General features: G+C 39.1%; 1 protein-coding gene across 2 annotated transcripts in view; it reads left to right on the plus strand.

Annotated features, from left to right (window-relative positions):
• The first annotated feature begins 363 nt into the window (after positions 1-363).
• The window catches only part of LOC306770735 (collagen alpha-1(XV) chain-like), a 64,701-nt gene continuing 46,664 nt past the window's right edge, over positions 364-18,400 (plus strand). For both annotated transcript variants that reach the window (XM_079259636.1, XM_079259637.1), the window contains exons 1-2: positions 364-499; positions 590-672. In XM_079259636.1, the coding sequence (XP_079115762.1) occupies positions 489-499; positions 590-672 (94 nt within the window). In that variant the 5' untranslated portion in view covers positions 364-488. The remainder of the gene's footprint in view (positions 500-589; positions 673-18,400) is intronic.

Raw genomic sequence — 18,400 nt, forward strand, 5'->3', positions numbered from 1 at the left:
TTTTTTAAGCACCGGGGAAGTGAATGAAGCCACACCAGTGGAGAGGAGTTGGAGCACCGGAGGAGGAGGACTTGACTGGACCGTGTTAATTTGTTTCTGAAGTTGTGATGTCTGAGGGAGAGAGAGAGAGAGAGAAAGGGGGGGGGGGGGGGGCTGCATTAGAAAGCAGTGGTCCGTGGAAGGACGCAGGGAGTCAGATTTCAGTTTTGCAAAGCCCCCCCCCCCACACACACACACACCGCCCCTCCCCACCCCCCTAGCCCCGGCACACTGAAGCTGCCTTTGTTTGACTGGAAACCAGAAAGAGAGGGAGAGCCAGAGAGAGGAGGAGGACTAGGACAAGGAGGAGGAGGAGGAGGAGGAGAGTGAGGGGTTTTAGTTTGAAGTGAGCGAGACAGAGGCAGAGTGGGCTCCATCTCTCTCACTCTGTCACTACCACATATGAACAGGGAAACTTTAGAGTGGATCTAAGCACACCATCAGTGAAAATGACTTCATGGTAAATGAAACCCGCAATGTTTTCTCTAAATAAGTTGATGCAAGTTCACTTTCAGTCAGTGTCTCACTTTTCAGTTGTGCTTTTGTGCAGCGGTCCTCCCTGGCTCTTTGGATTATCTCTCCTCGTCCTCAGGTCCTGCTGGCATCACTCCTCTGCCTATCAGCTGCAGGAAGGTATGTGCACTCTGCCTGCTGACTGCTCGCTACGTTTCTTTTTTCTCCTGTTGCTGAACTTTCTGCAGGCTTTGGAGTTTTTATCTCCTCAATAAGAATGATGAAAATACTTCAGACTGGAATGAAACCAGCGCTGCATCACAGCATAAAGTTGTTTATAATACTAGCTCGCTCTGTTTAGGAGACCATTAAAATGTTGCAGCATGCTTATTTATATAATCTAACAATTTAGGAAAAGCATGCCAAAGTCTGTGATCAGTCAGCACTAAGTTCTATGAAGTTGTTACAGTAAATAAAATGTAGCACTTTGGTAATGCAAAATTATATTGACTCTCATATTATCACTTGTGTGGGTGAAGTGCTCACATAGCAAAAAAAGAGAGATTGGAGCTTGTGTTTTAAGGGTTTGCTTACAGTTAAGCCACTTTTTAACAAGATCAGCACATCCCAGAGGATACTGGATGGAACTGGAGGCAGAATTATTACACATAAACACTTTTAATTAAAATGGTGACAAAGTTATATGGATTGTAAAAGACGCTGATCTCCAGAGAGGGTGCAAATCACAGTTGTGTTTTACTGAATGGCACGATGGCACTCAAGTGCATGACTGTTGTCCTCTCTTGGTTATTTTCTGGGCTCTGTGTGTAATCCCCTGCTACATCTGCAGACTGTTTTCACAGCTTAAAGCTGTGTTCTTTTCCTTCTGTGTGTAATGGATCAATCGGGACTCTTCAAGATGTTCCCAATTAGCTGTGAAAGAAGTGAACTTTTTCCTTTCCACGGGAATTAAAAGCAGGTGAAACCACACATTGTTCATGCGGACAGAAACTGTGCAGTCAGAAGCACCGAATGATTACAGTGGGGAAGAGTATTTCAAGGTGCTTATGAGAGATAACTGACTTTAGTCTGCGAGCTGTAGTTTATTAGTTTTCCACCCAGACTGTCAGGCCAATAAGCTGTCACTGCTGTCGTCAATGAACTGGAATCCAGTTGGCATTTGCAGTTTTGTGTGTGGGTATCTTGACCTGGGAGCACTATTTAGACCCCCCGTACCACAAAAGCAGCATTGTTCTGACTAAATCAGATGATTACAGGGTCTCATTTGCTAATGTGGCCCCACAAGGATTAACTGTCCATATGATATTTAGAGTTACACACCACTTGGGCTACTGGATTGAAAAAGTGGAACCACTCTGAATGAAAGTGCTTTCTGTCATTGTGAGATGAGAGGAATATGATCTTGGAGGAATGAGGTTTGCCTCCAAAAGATTTTGAAAGGTAAAACTTTTCTTCCCCACACATATCGCTGTGGTGGTGCTTCAGTGATGTGATGGTCCGATTTCCTCTCCTGCAGATCCTGCAGATGTTGGCTGAGGCTCCATCGTTGGACTGTTTGTGTGTTTGCCATTTTATAATCCTCTGCCATGATTCACTTTTTCAAGAAAGGGGGGAAAAAAGGAATTGTGTGTTTGTGCTTGCGTATGCTGGATGACTTGCCAGAGAGAGCACCAGGGACAAATATTTCCAGGCTGCATGCTGTAAATATTCTTAAACAGAGCTGTCGCCACAGCAACAATTTTTTTTTTTGCATGACTTTGGAAGTGGACCCGATAGAGTCCTTTCCCTTGTGTCAAAAAGCGCAGCTTTGTCTGGTACTAGTGTGTCCTGATGTTTTCAGGTGGCAGGAGGACCAAAACAACTCCATTACTAGAACATTTAAGCTCTCAGATTTTGAGTCTGACTAAAAAGTTTAACTCTCTGCTGATATTTTTGGTGATAGTTAAACATGTAGGATTGTGATGAACATGTTATCTGAATGAATGACTACTTAAGAGGTTAAAACATCATGCAATCTAACTAAATGAATTAGTAAATGAAGGTACATAATTTCTTTATATTTTGTTTCCAATAAATTAAAATTTCTTTGGAAATCAACAGTTTTTCTTATTCATTTTTAATTCAGTTCTTATACCTGATTGTGTTATTTTTGGTTTGTGTTTATTTTGTTTGATTCTTTCTTTATGCATTTAACACTGACATACAATGTATGAAGTATGTCAAGCATCAAAAGAAGCCTAACGCAACCAGTCTTGTCTAACATAACCACATGATAGTGTTCTTATTGGCACTTTCTTGCTGCCTTTAGTGTGCTACAGGTTTTCACCAACAATGGCAACGTTTACAAGAGTTTAAATGTCTCTTTAATTCTGGATAAAGTGAAATCTGCTTTAAATTGAATAAAAATGAACATGTAAACTCCTGATTCCAATTGGAAATAATAATTGGGAATAAACTTGGTTCCAAAGTAAATGGCTGGTTTATTCTCATTATAAATCTGAAATGATTAATTGGTCCAGAATGTAAATGCTATTTCCACTCTGAGTTAAGTCCGGTTGTTCTGCGTATGCTCGTCGCCTTGTCCCCTTCCGATGATGCACATATTCCATGTGGTCTTCAGCCTCTCATCTCCTGTACTTTACCTACCTTCTCCTCCTCAGCTGCTGAAAAAAGTAATTTAGTAGGCTCGTGTTGACCTGGTGCTTTGATGAAAATCAAAGTGAAAATGGTTTTTATGATGTGGTTTTCCTTGTTTTATCTACAAAGACAAGAAGTCGAAAGTGAACTCGTCTCCGCCCTCTAAAGCTGAATAAGTAAAGGTGAATAAATGTGTACGGTATTTAGCATGTAAACCTAAATTTGGTATTACTATTTCCAGGCCTACCCAAAGCGGAATACTGTAATTTGGAATTATTTCAGTTTGAATAATTAATTCTGAATAAAATACGCCATGTAATCGTAGCCAATGTAATTCCCAAAGAGCTGTTGTTAGCATGATGCGCAGCGGGTCTTTAAAATCTCCGTAAACTGGACATGTTGAGAGTCAGCCTTGAAATAAGCTACAAACAGACAACCAGAGGAGTTAATCTACTCATCTGGCACTTGCTTTGTGTCAAAGTTAATAGATCAAAGATATTTATGTCCCTTCACATGTTTGAATTAATTACATTTTGTGTCAACAAGATGTTCAAAAGTACACAAGACAAACCAACAAAAAAGCAAAAGAAAGAAACCAAAAATGACTTTGGCACAAGCTCTAAAGGGTTTAGACATAAGCTGTGCTGCAGCTATGCACTTCATACAGAAAGTCATAAAAGCATTCCCCTGGGGAAGTAGCTGCGTTAAAATCCAACTAATGAGGATCGTTTTCACAAACACGCATGTAGTGCAGCACCACATACTGTACAGATGTACATGTGCAAGTCTTTCATTTTCCAACACACCTGCACTCACAACACACTTCTGAACCTGCGATCATCTGCGTGCAAATGGTCATTATTAACAATTTAGGCTCATTATTATCCAAAACAACATTGACACAGATGGGTTGCATGAACTAAATAAGGGGGCAAAATGATCTATGTTTGAAGGAATGTGATTGTGGAGATTTCACAAACATGACATTGATGATTATCAGAATAAAAACAGTGTTTTTGTTATCATGAAGTTAAGTGTTACTGATTTGTATATGACCCTCTTGTGTGGAATCAGAGCATTTTCAGCCTTGGATCATTCAGTAGATAAACATCAGATTCATGCAAACGAAATGAATCCAAGAGCAAAAGCAAAAAGCAAAACATTCAAATCCCAGTTTTTCCAAACAAAAACCACTATGGGATGGAACCATTAACCCTTTGAGGCCTCTGCTTGTTTCTGAGGCCTCTGCTCGAACCTTGCGTACCCATAATAAACTGAGTGCATCTTTATAACCACAAGGTCACTTTGAATTCTTTCAGAGTTTTTGGTATATTTCAGGTGAGATTTCCAAGATGGCCACTTTTGTACAGTTTAGTATCAACTTTTCTCAACATACCCCAATTGGGTGACCTCAAGTTTAAATAGTTAAAGGGGGGTTCCACCAATTTTATTCAGTATTTTACAACATCACATTACCTGGAGTCATGTTGCGTGATAGATAGATAAGCCAAACTATGGATTTCTGATAAAAGTAATTAATTTTTATCAGGGATCCTAATCTGGCACCAGTTTGATGCTGGTTATGTGGACTGCAGGCCTGCTTAAAGTCAGCTTTTGATTAAAAGTGTGATTCCAACTCTCGCTAAGTAAAATCCTTAGTTGTTTCCAACTATGATTTCATGAACACTGGAGACTTTTAAAGTCTGTGAAATTTTCCTGTAGGTTTGTTTCCATCCTCACAACATGACATAATGCACCACTGAGCCTACATGCATCCAGTTTATACACAGACTTGTTACACTTGATACTAAGCAGGTACTTGAAGGGAAAGTATCACATCAGTGAACTCTGAGAAGCAAAGCTTTCACAGATATCACCATGGCTACAAACAAATGTTGAATGGATGTTTCTTTGGCCAGATTTAGTGTTTTTTTTTTCATGGTAAATTTATCAGTAGAGAGCACGAACAACAATGTATCTGCCACTTTAAGAGGCAATGTTATTATTAATGTTTAAGTCTGGGATATTTAACAAGTATTGCATATAAAACCATAAAAAAACAGTCATGCACTGACTTTATTTTACTACTGAAGCAGACATCTCAAGCAGTTTCAGCTCATAATAAATTCTGCTGCTGACTGTGTGTCATTGGCTTCACTTGAAGCAGATCAGCTGCAGGCTTGAACAGCCTTTCTTTAATATGCAGTTCCAATGTTTTTTGTTTTTTTTTCTATTTGAATCTGCTGTAAAGATTTCCTTTCAGAGACAATTAGATTAAAATGATCCTTGATATTTCCCATTTCATGCCTTTGTTCTTTTAAAACCCTGAGTCAAGCATTTCTTCTGGCTCATAACACTTTGATGTATGTGTGCAAGCTCCAACTGATTCAAGATGTGCTGTTTTGTTTGTGTTTGAGTTTCTGCATCCCAGGTTATTCCTGTTTACTTTTATCTGGCAAAGTGTAATCCAGAATGACAGCAGTTACATGTGGATTATAACTGGTTTCCCACCTTTAAATGGCTTTGCTGTGCTGCTTTGGTTTGGTCTTTGCTCTGATGAGACGGATGAGATGCCACGGAAGCAGAAATTTGTGAATTTGGATTCCAGTTTGATGAGGAGAACTGGGAGAGTTTGACAGTTTCTGGGCCTCAGGGGCCATATCTGTAAATAATCGAGAGCCAAACTTAAAGCAATAACATGTCTCTTATCCGGGTGGGTAAACAGGAATAACTAAACCTGTCCTGGACAAAAACAAGCAATTATTTTCAGTCATGAACCCAGTGTGACAGATGCTGTAGTTGGAGATGGATGGCTCTCTTCAAAGCAGTAAACCAGAGGACAAACACAGGATGTTTTAAGTTTTGGAAGGGTTCGTGTGGGAGAGTAAAGGTGTGACGCCTCATGTCACTTTGACCTGCTTTCTTTCTTTTTTTTTGATGTATTGCTTGTCCTTTTTCACTAAAACCTCGATCGTAAAGGGATCAGAGGAAGAATCTGCCAGAACTTTATAAATATAATAGAAATTTTATAAAAGCTTTTTAGTTTTGTGGGGTTTGTTTTTTTCAGGAAAAGCAGACTTGAATTGTTGGTACATTATAAAAGTCCAACCTCTAAAGCTAGCCTGTATTTGCCAAACCTCTCATTAACTCTTATCTGAGCATCCATCCCCACTCATTCAAATCAAAGCTCTGGCCATCAAAGGGTCTGCATCCTCATCCTGCTGCTTTGAGCACTTTGTTGGATGACTTTGTTTCCCTGCACTCCATGTAAAAGTTGGATGAAAGATCAAAAAAAAAAAAAAGCACTCTCACTCCTTTACTTGATGTTCATTTGCACCATCTTTAAATGATACTAGTTTGACCATTTCAGAATACATATTTGATGATTTTAACTAGCATTCATTTTAATGAATTTAAATTCCCTTTTCTTATTCAGCTTGCTATTAAAATGTCAGAGCTTGGTGGCTTTTATAAATTCCAGACCTTTTCTTTCTTGCACCAGCAGCAGGTCGGAGATTTCATTTGATGGATTAACATAAAATCTGGCCCAGATATTCCCTGTTCCCAGATGGCTCAGTGGTCCTTTTACAGTTTCCTCTGCTTGCCATTATGTTGTTATGTGGTTTCAAAGCCTAGAATTTGGTGCACATATTCACTCCTCACCTCAATAAAGAAAAGAAGAAACAAAACACTGTGCTTTTGACCTCCTGACATTTTGCCCCTGCCTTCATCAGGTCAGCATTTAAATCCATCCAATTTTGTGGTTCATGAACTATGCCTGCAAAACGGCTAACTCCACAAAGTTGTGCTATTTAAGCAGAACTAAACTCAGCACTTTTTTCTTTTTACTTTCATCCTCACCACATCATGAATTATTCATCCACACATTCTGCTGGACAAATGTTTGCCATGCTAATCGTTTAGTTGAGCTGTGTCCCGACATTCTTCGGTAATAAGTGATCGTTTAAAAGGTCAAGCCCGCTTGTACGTCAGCTCGGTGGATGTAAGGTCGAGAAGAGTGATCCAGCGAGGAGAGCTGGTCACAGATCAGCTGGAGCAACACATCTGGGGAAAAATTGTGACAAATGGCAGAAGACTGGAGAGAGTAATAGATGTGAATCTTAAGAAAAGTCCTCTTAGTAACGGAGAGTTGGGACATTTAAGTACGCAAACATGGTTTGAGGTGCACAGGGCATGGTTGTTACTGAGCCACAGTGTGCCTTATGTACAATGATTTTATTGTGCTGAATAAAATATGACACATGATACAACATGGGAGTATTCCTGTAGGAAATACTGTGCTCATACTGTATGTTGCCATCAGCAGGGCTGAAAAGTGCATCCAAACTTTGATTTACTGTAATGTAAAGCGGTTTGAATTGCAGTGTTTATTTTTCTGGGAGCGGCCAGCTTCCTGGCTTTTCGTCCACAGAATCCCGATGGGTGAAAACATGGAATATCTAACTGTCTGGAAACTGTCTGTCAGGGTGGAAAGATAGGGCAGAAACAAGCAGGTGTCTGTTTGTGGAGACCACAGACGGAGAGGACATGTTCTGTCATACAGTGAGGATCATAGAGTGCAGAGCAGCAGTGTGTGGGTTTAAAAATATGTTATGTAAAAACTGTTGATTTCTGCATCCCTGCAGTGCTTGTGCATTGGCTTGTATGAATTTATGAATAAAGCGTGTTTCTGCTTGGGTGTCTGTGCTTCAGAGGGGCTCATCTAATAACAGAGCTGCTGTCAGAGAGGACAGATTTATGATGACTTCCCCCCCCCCCTCGTATATTACCTTTACTCTGCTTAGCACTCTGATCTCTGCTTGTTTGATCAGTCTGCGGCCTCTGAAATCAGGACGTTGGCGTTGAAGATAAGAAAGTTTAATTACAACTCGAATGAAGCTAGCACTCTGCTTGAACTCTGAAGTCTTGCTTCGCTAATGATAAACAAATGTTATGAAGATTGTCCACAGGTCGCATTCAAAGCAAAGCTTACTAGATGTAAAAAAATACCAGTTTAGGTGCCATTAATGTGGATTGCATGTACATTCCACAAAGCAGTTTTGGGCATACACAAAGTAGCCTCTTTTTCTTTTTTTATTACTTCTTGAGCTCACCAAACAGCTGTCTTACTTATTGTCTGTGCTCTGTCTGATCAGCTGGTTGGAACAGAAATGAATAACAGCAGCAAACTTAAGAGATTTTATGTAAAACTGAAAATAAGATCAAAATCAGAAGACAGAAAGGAAATGGAAATGTAGTGCTGGAACAACATGACCAATTATAGATAGTACATTTATCTATGTTGATGCTCAAAGACTTAAAAAGACAAATATGGTCACAAATTGTCTCTGAATCCATATTTGAAAGTCTCAACATGGAAATCATGTATAAGATGGGGATCTGACCATCCATAAAATATGATTATGATTCAAATAATGTTCCATATTAGCTTTATTTTGCTCCCTGACAGGCTTACACTGGTAGGTTACTGTCTTTCCCTATCTTTACAGGAGGATGAAGCTGTGAGTTGTGGTTTCCAAATGGTCAGCCTACTTTATCTGTGCTCATACTGGACAACTGTTAATGAGAGCGTGGTCACAGTTTAACTGGGGTTCTCAACCCTCGTGGTTTTGTTGCCTGTCTGGCTGATTGATGACTTGTGGAAAGTTGGCGTACAAAACAGTCGTAAAGGAAAGCACCAAGTTTATCCATCGCTGGAACATGCTTACTGAGTGAGTGGACCACCTGCATGTCTCCTATGTGAAAATAAAAGAGTTGCTGAAAATCTTTGTGATGGATTTCACTGTAACAGCAGAGGTATTATAGCAAAATGAATCATGAGAGGCTGGAATTTGACATTGTGGGATGTTGATTTTGCTGCTGAAAGGATAACTGAAGGACATAGTCATTATTTCAAACAGGGAGGTGAGACTAGCGGTGCAGCTTGCGTGTGCTGTCAGCTGGTCTGCAGCTGGGTCATTTGTGGTCTCACAGGCGTCTCATTCCCTGAAATCACAACATAAATCTAATTAACAGTTTGGTTTTGATTTGCCTTATTGTTTCACCACTGCTGGCAAGTAAACATCTCCAAACATCTGTCTTTTCTTTTCTTTCAGTCTAAGCTACTCACTTCTGCTCCACATAACTTCTAAAGGCAGAAATGGTGAAAATGAAGAGATATAAGTCATTGTTATGGTAGATCTCATTTTCTTTTACAATATTCAAGTGGTGCATGTGTGGTAATCTTAATTGAGAATTGCTGGTATTGATTTAATCACTTGTTGGAATTAACAGGATAAACTTTTAATAGACAAAACTCGTCATATAGTCGTGTGATGTGTAATATTGTGCATTGTTATATTTGTCATCTAATGTAGTTGTTGAATTCCTTTTATTTTTGTAAATAGTTTGCAAGGAAAATTATATTGGAAGTAGGGCTGGGGAATATTTTAAAACAGACTATCCCAATGTTGTTTTCCATAAAGGGTTTACAAAATATTTCGTCAATATTGTCAGTTTCTGAAATACAGTAAAAAATAACTACATTTTTTTATGGATGTTTTCAGGTAAATAAACAAATAATTCATGTTTGCCATGTTGGCTTTCACCAACCAACTGCAAAGTTTGCACATTTTGTTTATCATAAACTTTTTTAGCTGAATCCAAACCACTTCCTTATTTACTGACCTAAGAGGGTCTTTTGTCAGTCTGCTGTCAGGTCATTGCATTTTTTCCTTTGTTCTCTTTTGTTTTCTTGGGAGATGGCAACCAGCTTAGAGGGGTTATTTGTCTGGCTGGGGACACTGCTGTGATTGCCAAGTGGTGTGTGTTTGGGCAGCACATGTGTGATGTATGTCAACGTAACATCCTTGTCAGTGGATCTTTCCAAGCAGACCACAGCCTTGTAGTAAGACGATGCGTTTAATTCGCTCCACCTGCCAGTGGCATTAATGCTGTTCAGTTTTATCAAACACACCATAAATGCTGTCAAGACTTTGGACTTTTTCTAGTTGTTTCCCATTTAGAACCAGATTTAAAGTTTAAATGTGTCAGTAATGAGCCTCATCACTTCAGAATTACTGGAATCACAAAACTTTGTACATTGCTTTCACGTTACCTAATGTTAGGCAATAAAACTGGAGCTGTGTCATTACAGAGTGGTGCGCAGCCTTTCACAGGTGGTTCCACTTTTACTATTTTCTTCTGGTGGGAAGTGAAACATTTTTCTCTCAATCATTTTGTGTATTCTAGGGATGCTGTAACAAGAAGGGGGAGTAGCGATGGTCAAACTGTGTCTTCATTTAGCTTTTCCTTTGGAAACCTGAAGTGTTTCCTGGTCAGCTATGAGATAGCACCCCTCTTATGAGACAATGGCTGCCCCACGGCTCTCACTAATCTGCTGAATCTTTAAAAGAAAGTGCCAAAAAGGTGTCCTTACCAGGTGTCCAAGCCTCCTCATATGGTGTTTATGTGTGGGGAGAACCACAGTCTCAGATTGGGCTCATTTTCAGCTCAAGCTGTTGAAGTAAGTACTGACGGTAATAACATAATTCTCGTATGATCTGTAAAAAATGGACTAGTTCTCTTCTAATCCTCAATGCTGGATACCTTTTTCACAGCGGAAACATCTGGAAATCTTGTCTGTAAAAATCAAACTGAATACAAAACGATGTTAAGCCTTGGCAACATCTCAGACATTGAACTGGTCTCACAAAATTTTCTAAATACTCACTGGCAGCCTGAAGTCCTGAAGCACTGCCCACAGAACTCCTCAGGGAAACTGCTCATAATGGATTAGCAAACTCAGCGGCCTCCTCTATTATCTCGAGAGATCATGCTAAACAAATGTGCTCTAGCTTGTTAAACCATGTGCCTTGTGTGCTGCTGATGAGTTCAGTAACTGCAACTTGATTAGATGAACATTAAACTTAACGTTTCTCCAACAGCTCCACTTTAAAATGTAATTATAGACTCAGATGGTAGAGCAGGTTGGGGAGTGTTTTGATCTGCGGACATGCCATATTATGGCCAACTTTACATAGACTTATACAGACTTATACATGACTTATAAGTTATATATTTGGATATATGGTCATTTGGAATGATACTGGAATGTATCTTCAAGGCCAGACAGCTCCCACCCCATTTTCAAGCTTTGCTTGAACAATGCTGTCATCACTCACAGCCTCCAGGAACACAAGACGTCACAGTCTGGTACTCGGACCTGAAATCTTTCAGCAACTCCTTTTGAACAAAGCAGTAAGGAAAACAGATCAGTTTTCTGAAAAGCTTTTAAGCTCATGAGGAAGTTTGGCGTTCAGCTCCATTATTAAACTGCAGATAAGCTATTTCTATTAAACTTGGAGATACAACAAGTGCTGTTTTTCTTTGCTAAATATCAGTATTTTACCACACTATTGATTCCTAAAAGAACGGTATTAAGAAGACTGGGATGGAGGTGCCAGTCATCCACTTCTCTGTGGGGCAGAAAGGTTTGGCAACCATAAGATGAGCTTTTTAAGACTTTTCAATAGCTTCTAAAAAACAGCAACATTTTTATCCTTCTACAAAGACTAAAACAAAGACCAGTTGTTCACTCGCCTTTTGGCCACCAGACAATTACATTTCCAGGCTGTTTCACCAGCTCCTTTGCATATCTGTGATTAAGTTAATGGAATTCAGACCAGAAAACATTATCAAAATAGAATCAAATTCGCTCAGAAAACAGCTTAAATCCAATTCTCACGGTTGTTTATTTCATTATCATGACATTGCAATAAAATAATGAGCTTAATGCTTTTGTTAACCTTGTTGGCTTAAGTCGAAATGCTCTGAAGTAACCGAAAACCCATCTTAAAATATAAAAGTGAATAAAATTTGGTCATTTGGGAAAATGAAATCCTATGGATTTAAGCAATTAAACATTGTGGTGAATAACAGGATCTGACCAGCAGGATCGTTCATTATTTTCAGCAGAGAGATGTTATATTGTATGCTCGTAGTTTTTTTCTGGCAAAGCAGTTTTCAACAACACACAGTTGTTAAAGCTGCATTTAATTTGTTTTCTGCTTTAATCTTCTGTTATATCAATTCACTAGCATGTTCCTGTGCAGTGCAATACATTTTGAAAAAGGTTTTTTGCTTAAGTTGGTATCAAATCTAATTTTCCAAACTGGATTTGATACTGGATCCCTTCCTTTTTGAAGATCTAGGAACTGGAATACCTTGTCATTGTGGATCCAACCTGGCAACAAAGACAAGAAGACAATGATGTGTGATGTTGTGGTAGCAACACTCGAATGCTTCTCATACACCAGTATGTTGTCCTGAGGATATTCTGTGACAAACAAGGGGGCAATGCATACATCACCATTTGTCTTTGCTTGATGTCAAATGGAGTGTGGGTCTTTCAGGTGGATTCAGAGGCGTCTTCCAATTGGGGGGAGTGCTTGGCATGCCACAGAATGATGTTGCCTACAAACCAGCACTCTGCAGCATGCACAACCTAACTTGAGACACAGCCATAGTTTGCTGCATTTCTGTTCCCTGCAGACAACACCAGCTTTCCTTTGACGTCAATATGATGTTTAAATTAGAATGTTGCTAATTTTGGCAGAAATGTTAGCACCTGTGTCACTGGAGAGTCATGAACAAAGACTGCAGTAGGATCTTATTTCAGTCGGAATAACTGTGAGGAAGTGCTTTATTCTTGCTGGTTGTCCACAATTATTGACAAGCCTTGGATTCAAGATTACTTAGTGCTCTTTTGGTCATCTGAATTAAAAATCTCTTGTCGCAGACTGAAAAACCAGATGGCGAACTCTCAGTAGTTTCTTATCCAATAGGTGCTTTAGCTTTTTAGCATTTGTTACCAATTTGTGTGCGTGATCAGAACAAGGCAGAGAAGCGGAAAGATACAGTATTTAGTGGAACAATTTGCAGCAGATTACAGCAGAAATTCCCTCACAATCTTCTAAATCACTGCTTAACGGTGACTCAAACAGAGCAAAGTTGACACTGACCAATCTAATTTTCATGTCATGAATCACCAAGCTTGTAACTTGATCTCTGATATCCCGATTATCTGCATTTTAAAATACAGACATCATCATGCTGTCAGTTTACCTCCTGTTTGAAGAAATCAACTCCAGGTCTGATACTAAAGGATCAAAGGGTCTGTCGGCAGGCCAGCAGGTACTACAGGAGTTTTATGGAAGCTAACAGCTACATGCAATATCCTCTATTATAGGGCAACTGTTAGCAAGGAAAGAGGCCAGCTTCTAAATCTGGAAAGCTTTACAGCCATACAAGAACTCACACATACAATACACACAGCTTTAGACCAGCTGAACCAACGCTGAGATGTCACGTTTACTTCTGGATTAAGTTACCTCAACAATTGTAATGTAGCTGTTCCTTCTACTGAGTGCGTCTCAGGAGTAAAGGTGGGATGAAGAAATCACGTTGCATGGATTCAAAATAGTCAACGTTGTAGGATTTCCATTTCTCTTTCAGACAAAACTATATGATAAACTATCTAGGTTGAACAATTGTTTTAAATTTACATCATTATTGCGTTAGACTATGGGTTTGACTTTGACAAGGGGATGTCAAAGTTGCACCAAAGTGCTGCGCGGTGAGAATGACCAGCTGCAGAGCAACAAAGGAGCGGTTATTGTTAGTCTCCAGAAAAGGAAAGTAAAGTTTGAATAATTGGATGCAGGTGCACTTGGCTGCAGTAAATAACGGCCTAATTTTTAGTTGCATGACTTAATATTTGCACATGCAGCAAGTCTTACTGTTATTAAAACAATGATGGAAAAGTTTCCACTCACGAGCAGCGTCAACTTCAGTTCAGCTGAAATGGTTTGTTTAAATAGTCAACACTATATTGTACCTGTAAAGACACATAAGATTAGTTGTTTTACAGTTTTTAAATCCATGTTAGTTTGCAGTTTGACAATTAGCAAGCAGAAAGTTGAAAATCCACTCAGATCTCTGAAAAATTCATGACCAGCTGACGTGTTATACCCATTTTTTTTTTTTTCCCCAAGTTGATTGTTTCCTCTGGTTTTATTTACTTGACTATGACAAAGCTGTCACTACAGGATAAAGTGATGGAAATTACTCTGTCAATACTATTCATGAATACTAACCACTGTTCACAGCTGGATACTTGGGCGACTGGTGGGCTAAGATGTGTTTTGTAGGCATAGTTTCCTCACAAGTAGTGTGTTGTTTTGGTCCAAGGTCTTACAGGACATGCCGCAGAGCTTAACAGCTGCTGGTTGTTCACAACACAAAGAAATGTCATCAGAATTCCTGTCATGTGTAGGCTTTATACATTTCTACATACAACTTCCATGATGCTTTATTCTCAGTTTCCAGTCTTCACCAGTCAACATTAAAAACTGTTGTTTGTATAATCAATCAGCTCTTGTGCTTTACTGACGATCGGGAATCAAATTTTCCCTATTTTAACCGGGATAAAATTAACGAATGCTAATGCTAAGTTTAATTTCTTAGTTGTTATAAGAAAAAAACACCATTAAAGCATTATTAGCTTCATTTGAAAAGAATTATATGATTATTTGTGATGTTAGTAATCAACAGCAAAAATCTTTGACCTTCCCACTTCAACACTGTACTACGTGCAGCATCACTATGTTTGATGGAAATAACGCAGTAAAACTTACCCTGAGCATCTGAATGCCACGCTGAATGTCACATTCTCACATAGTGGATTGAGTTCTCTTCTGAATTTTTTAATTAGTAGTATACTCAAACATCCCAGTACATTCTTCCTAGAAAACTGTTTCACTTCTTTCGCTCTCTCTCTCTCTCTCTCAGTTTGTCCCCTTTAAATTCTCTTTCTGGTGTTTCAGATTGATATTTAAGAACCGTCTGAAATTGGGATCAGTTGAGTTTTTTTCATCATACAAAACATTTTTCCAAAATAAAAATGCCAAAAAGAAGTTTTTTTAGACCGAAGTATCCTATTTACAGACCCTGTACGTTTGGAAGAAACGTCTGCCTTCAGTCCTGCTGGAAATGACCCTGTAAGCCTGCTTCACCTTTCCTTTGGAAGTTTCTCCTTCCTCGCAGTGGAACTGATGAATTTCATTCAGGTTTAATGGGGAGAGTCAGTCCACAGTCATTTTCAGGTCTCTCCTGAGATGATTGACTGGGTTCATGTCCAGAATGTGGACTGAAACAGAGTTTTCCTCGAGCCACAACTGTATTTATCTGGAAATGTACTCGAGTTTATTGCCTTGTTAAAATGTAACCCTTTGCTCCAGCTCAAACACTAACAAAGCCACTCAGTCTGGATGGCTCTATAGTTTTCCACATCATGACCAGGACTTTACATGGAAAAAAGAAGAATGATTCTGTGATCACTATGTTTGACTGCAGGAATGCTACGAATGAGGAGTACATCAGTGCCTGATTTCTTCTACACACACCATGAGAAGTTAATCCGTGTTTCATAACATTGATGAATTAGCATGTTATGGTCTTGGAGTCAACCCTTAGTCGGACTAAGCCTGTAGGATGGATGAACGGTCTTGGAGTCATTTAGACACCTTTTGATAAATTCCCAGCATGCGTTCAAGCATCTTTTAGAAAGAAGTAGGTTGTGTGAGGCTGGTCTATAACAAATACCCAATTAGGAGAGTGGACCTGTGGTTATCCTTTTGTAAGAGTCTTCCATTTCATTGGGATCTTTGAATTTCATCCAAAGTGAATGTGGAGAAAATCTGCTGGAGATTCCATAGATTTCTTAACAACTGAGATGGTGATATGTTGCTTCTTCTCAAATGCTGCAGAAATTTGATTCAATCTTTTTGCTTGGAAATGAACACAAACAAAACCCTGACTTAAAAAGGAATTACTGTTATTTTCTATCTAATTGCTTTGTTTTCACTTTCATGCACTCAATGAGGTATGTCGTAGGTTTGCTGTAATTACATCCCATAAAGAGAGGCGAGGTAAACATGGACTGCAGTTAAGTTGTGGAACATCTTAAGAACTGTCAATGCATCCCGGTTAAGTGCGCAAAGGCTGATTAAAAAGCTAGAAAGCGAATACACATAACAATCTGATTTGTAAAATAAAACAAAAGGATCTGAAGACGTTCTGTTCCTACTCCATGCTTCATCTTTTGCCATCTGAAGCTTTGCTCCTCTTTGTTGGCAAACCAAAACCCTTTGTTCTGATTTTGCTTAATTTCTGCTGTGACTGTGTCAGAAGGGGAAAACCTTGTTGCTCTGATTTTTCATTACTTTTTCCATCTGTAAGTCCGACAGCTGGGAAATGACTTCATATTGTGTCCGATTCTCATTGACATGTTGGCGTTAGGGACATCCACCAAGATGGTCTCTGAGTACAAACACGCTGACAATATAGAGCATAAAATAAGCTGGAAGCTGATTTGGTTGACTGTAAAAAAAAGATCTGAGGTTGCAGCTGGAGCAGACATCACTGACTGGACTCTTACATCCGATAACAGCACGGAGGTGACCGTTTTCAAGAGACGATTAAAACTTTATTGTCTTCTTCTGTTGTCTTTAATATGTTTGTTGCACACCAAACCCCTCAGTTTGTTGATTACTTGATTAATTTAAGACGAGAGACAAAGAGGTTTAATAGAAACAACAAAACTGTTCATCCAATACCTGATTGAAACTTTTAAAAAGTTGGGGAAAAAAAAAAAAACACACCCCAACTTTTAATTGCTTTTAACGTTTTTCAAATTTTTTGCTGTACTCTTTTTAATTTAATTTACTTTTAACACATCTCAATCTCCCTTTGACTTTGTACTTATCGAAAGATAAACTGTCTTTTCTCCATTTCCTTTACTTTGTCTATCTATGGGTATCAGACTTCAGCGAAATTCAATACCCTCTGCATAAACACAACCAACCCATAGTCACTCTTAGTTATATTTTAACAGAATATTAATTTGTTCGTTCATTTAAGTTCTTAACTTCTTAGTCCAGTTAAGGGGGGTGGAGAAGTTGGAGCCTATCCCAGCAATCACTAGATGAGAGGCGGAGATTTAAACAGAATATTGGCTTCAAAATATTTGACACACATCCATGCCCAGCTAAATAAATGTTCTTGAAAAGGTTCATCATTCGCTTTAGCCACAGTTCTCCAAGCATTTGTGAGGAATTTTAGGTTGTCATACCAGGCCAGTGAGCTTGACCTGGTCACGACTTGACGGATGTTGCAAACAGCTGCAGCGTGTCCTCAGTTGTTGTAGGACACATGGGTCAAGGACCAGGGTCATTTCCTCTCCAGTGTGAACCTGGAGCACAGTTTGACTTGAGTTAGCAACCAACACATTTAGAGATGGAAGGCTGTTTTTGTTCTTCTCAGATCATCTTTAAGACACACTACTGAACTGTTGCCATTTTTTTCCAAGCAAGCACCCCTGATCGACGGCTAACTCAGCACCCATCTTGCATCCTTGCCTGACCTATTCGCTCTCTCCGAAGACGATCTTGCAATGACTCTTTTGTCCCTTTCTGTCTTTTAATTTTCTTGCATTTCTTTGCTGAATCAGCAACGTTGTGTGTTCAAAACAGCCAGTGTGTTTTCTAGCAAAGCGAAACTCTGTTGCAGCGTCACATAGCATCCCTGACAAAAAAATAGCTGTGTGGAGCACTTACTCAGCCTCGGAGTGATGCTGAGCAACGGCTCCAGAAATGCACACAATAGATGCTGCTATATTATCAAACAAGCTCAGAACATTGAGTTTTAAGGTCAGAAAGTTACATAATGTGTCTTTAATTTCTTTGATTTTGTTGTTCTAATAAGGAGATCTTTCAGCTCAAATGAATATCAAAAGGGCACATCGACAGATATGCCCTAAAGATATACTTGAGAACCTCTCTTCCTTTATTTATTCAAAGAAATGAAAGGTCAATGGGTTTTTTTTTCCATCTCACATAAGCGTTCACTGCAGCCACTTAGCAGCACTTAAAATTACACATATGTGAAGGCTCTGAGAGCAAATGATGCATTAGAAGTTAAACAGAAATGACGTACAGTCTCTCAATGAGGGCATGTTTGGAAAGAAAATTTTGGAGATGCACCAAACTGTACAGAAAGCTAAGTAGAGGTTGGAATCACTGAGTCTTTATGACTAAAATGTGGTTTCATGGTAATTTTATGATCATCATTTTAAGACACAAAGTAAAAAAAAAAAAAAATCTGACTTAAGGATTTCTTTCTACTTCAGGGC

The sequence above is a fragment of the Telmatherina bonti genome (assembly GCF_933228915.1).
Source record: "Telmatherina bonti genome assembly, chromosome: 20".
NCBI lineage: Eukaryota > Metazoa > Chordata > Actinopteri > Atheriniformes > Telmatherinidae > Telmatherina > Telmatherina bonti.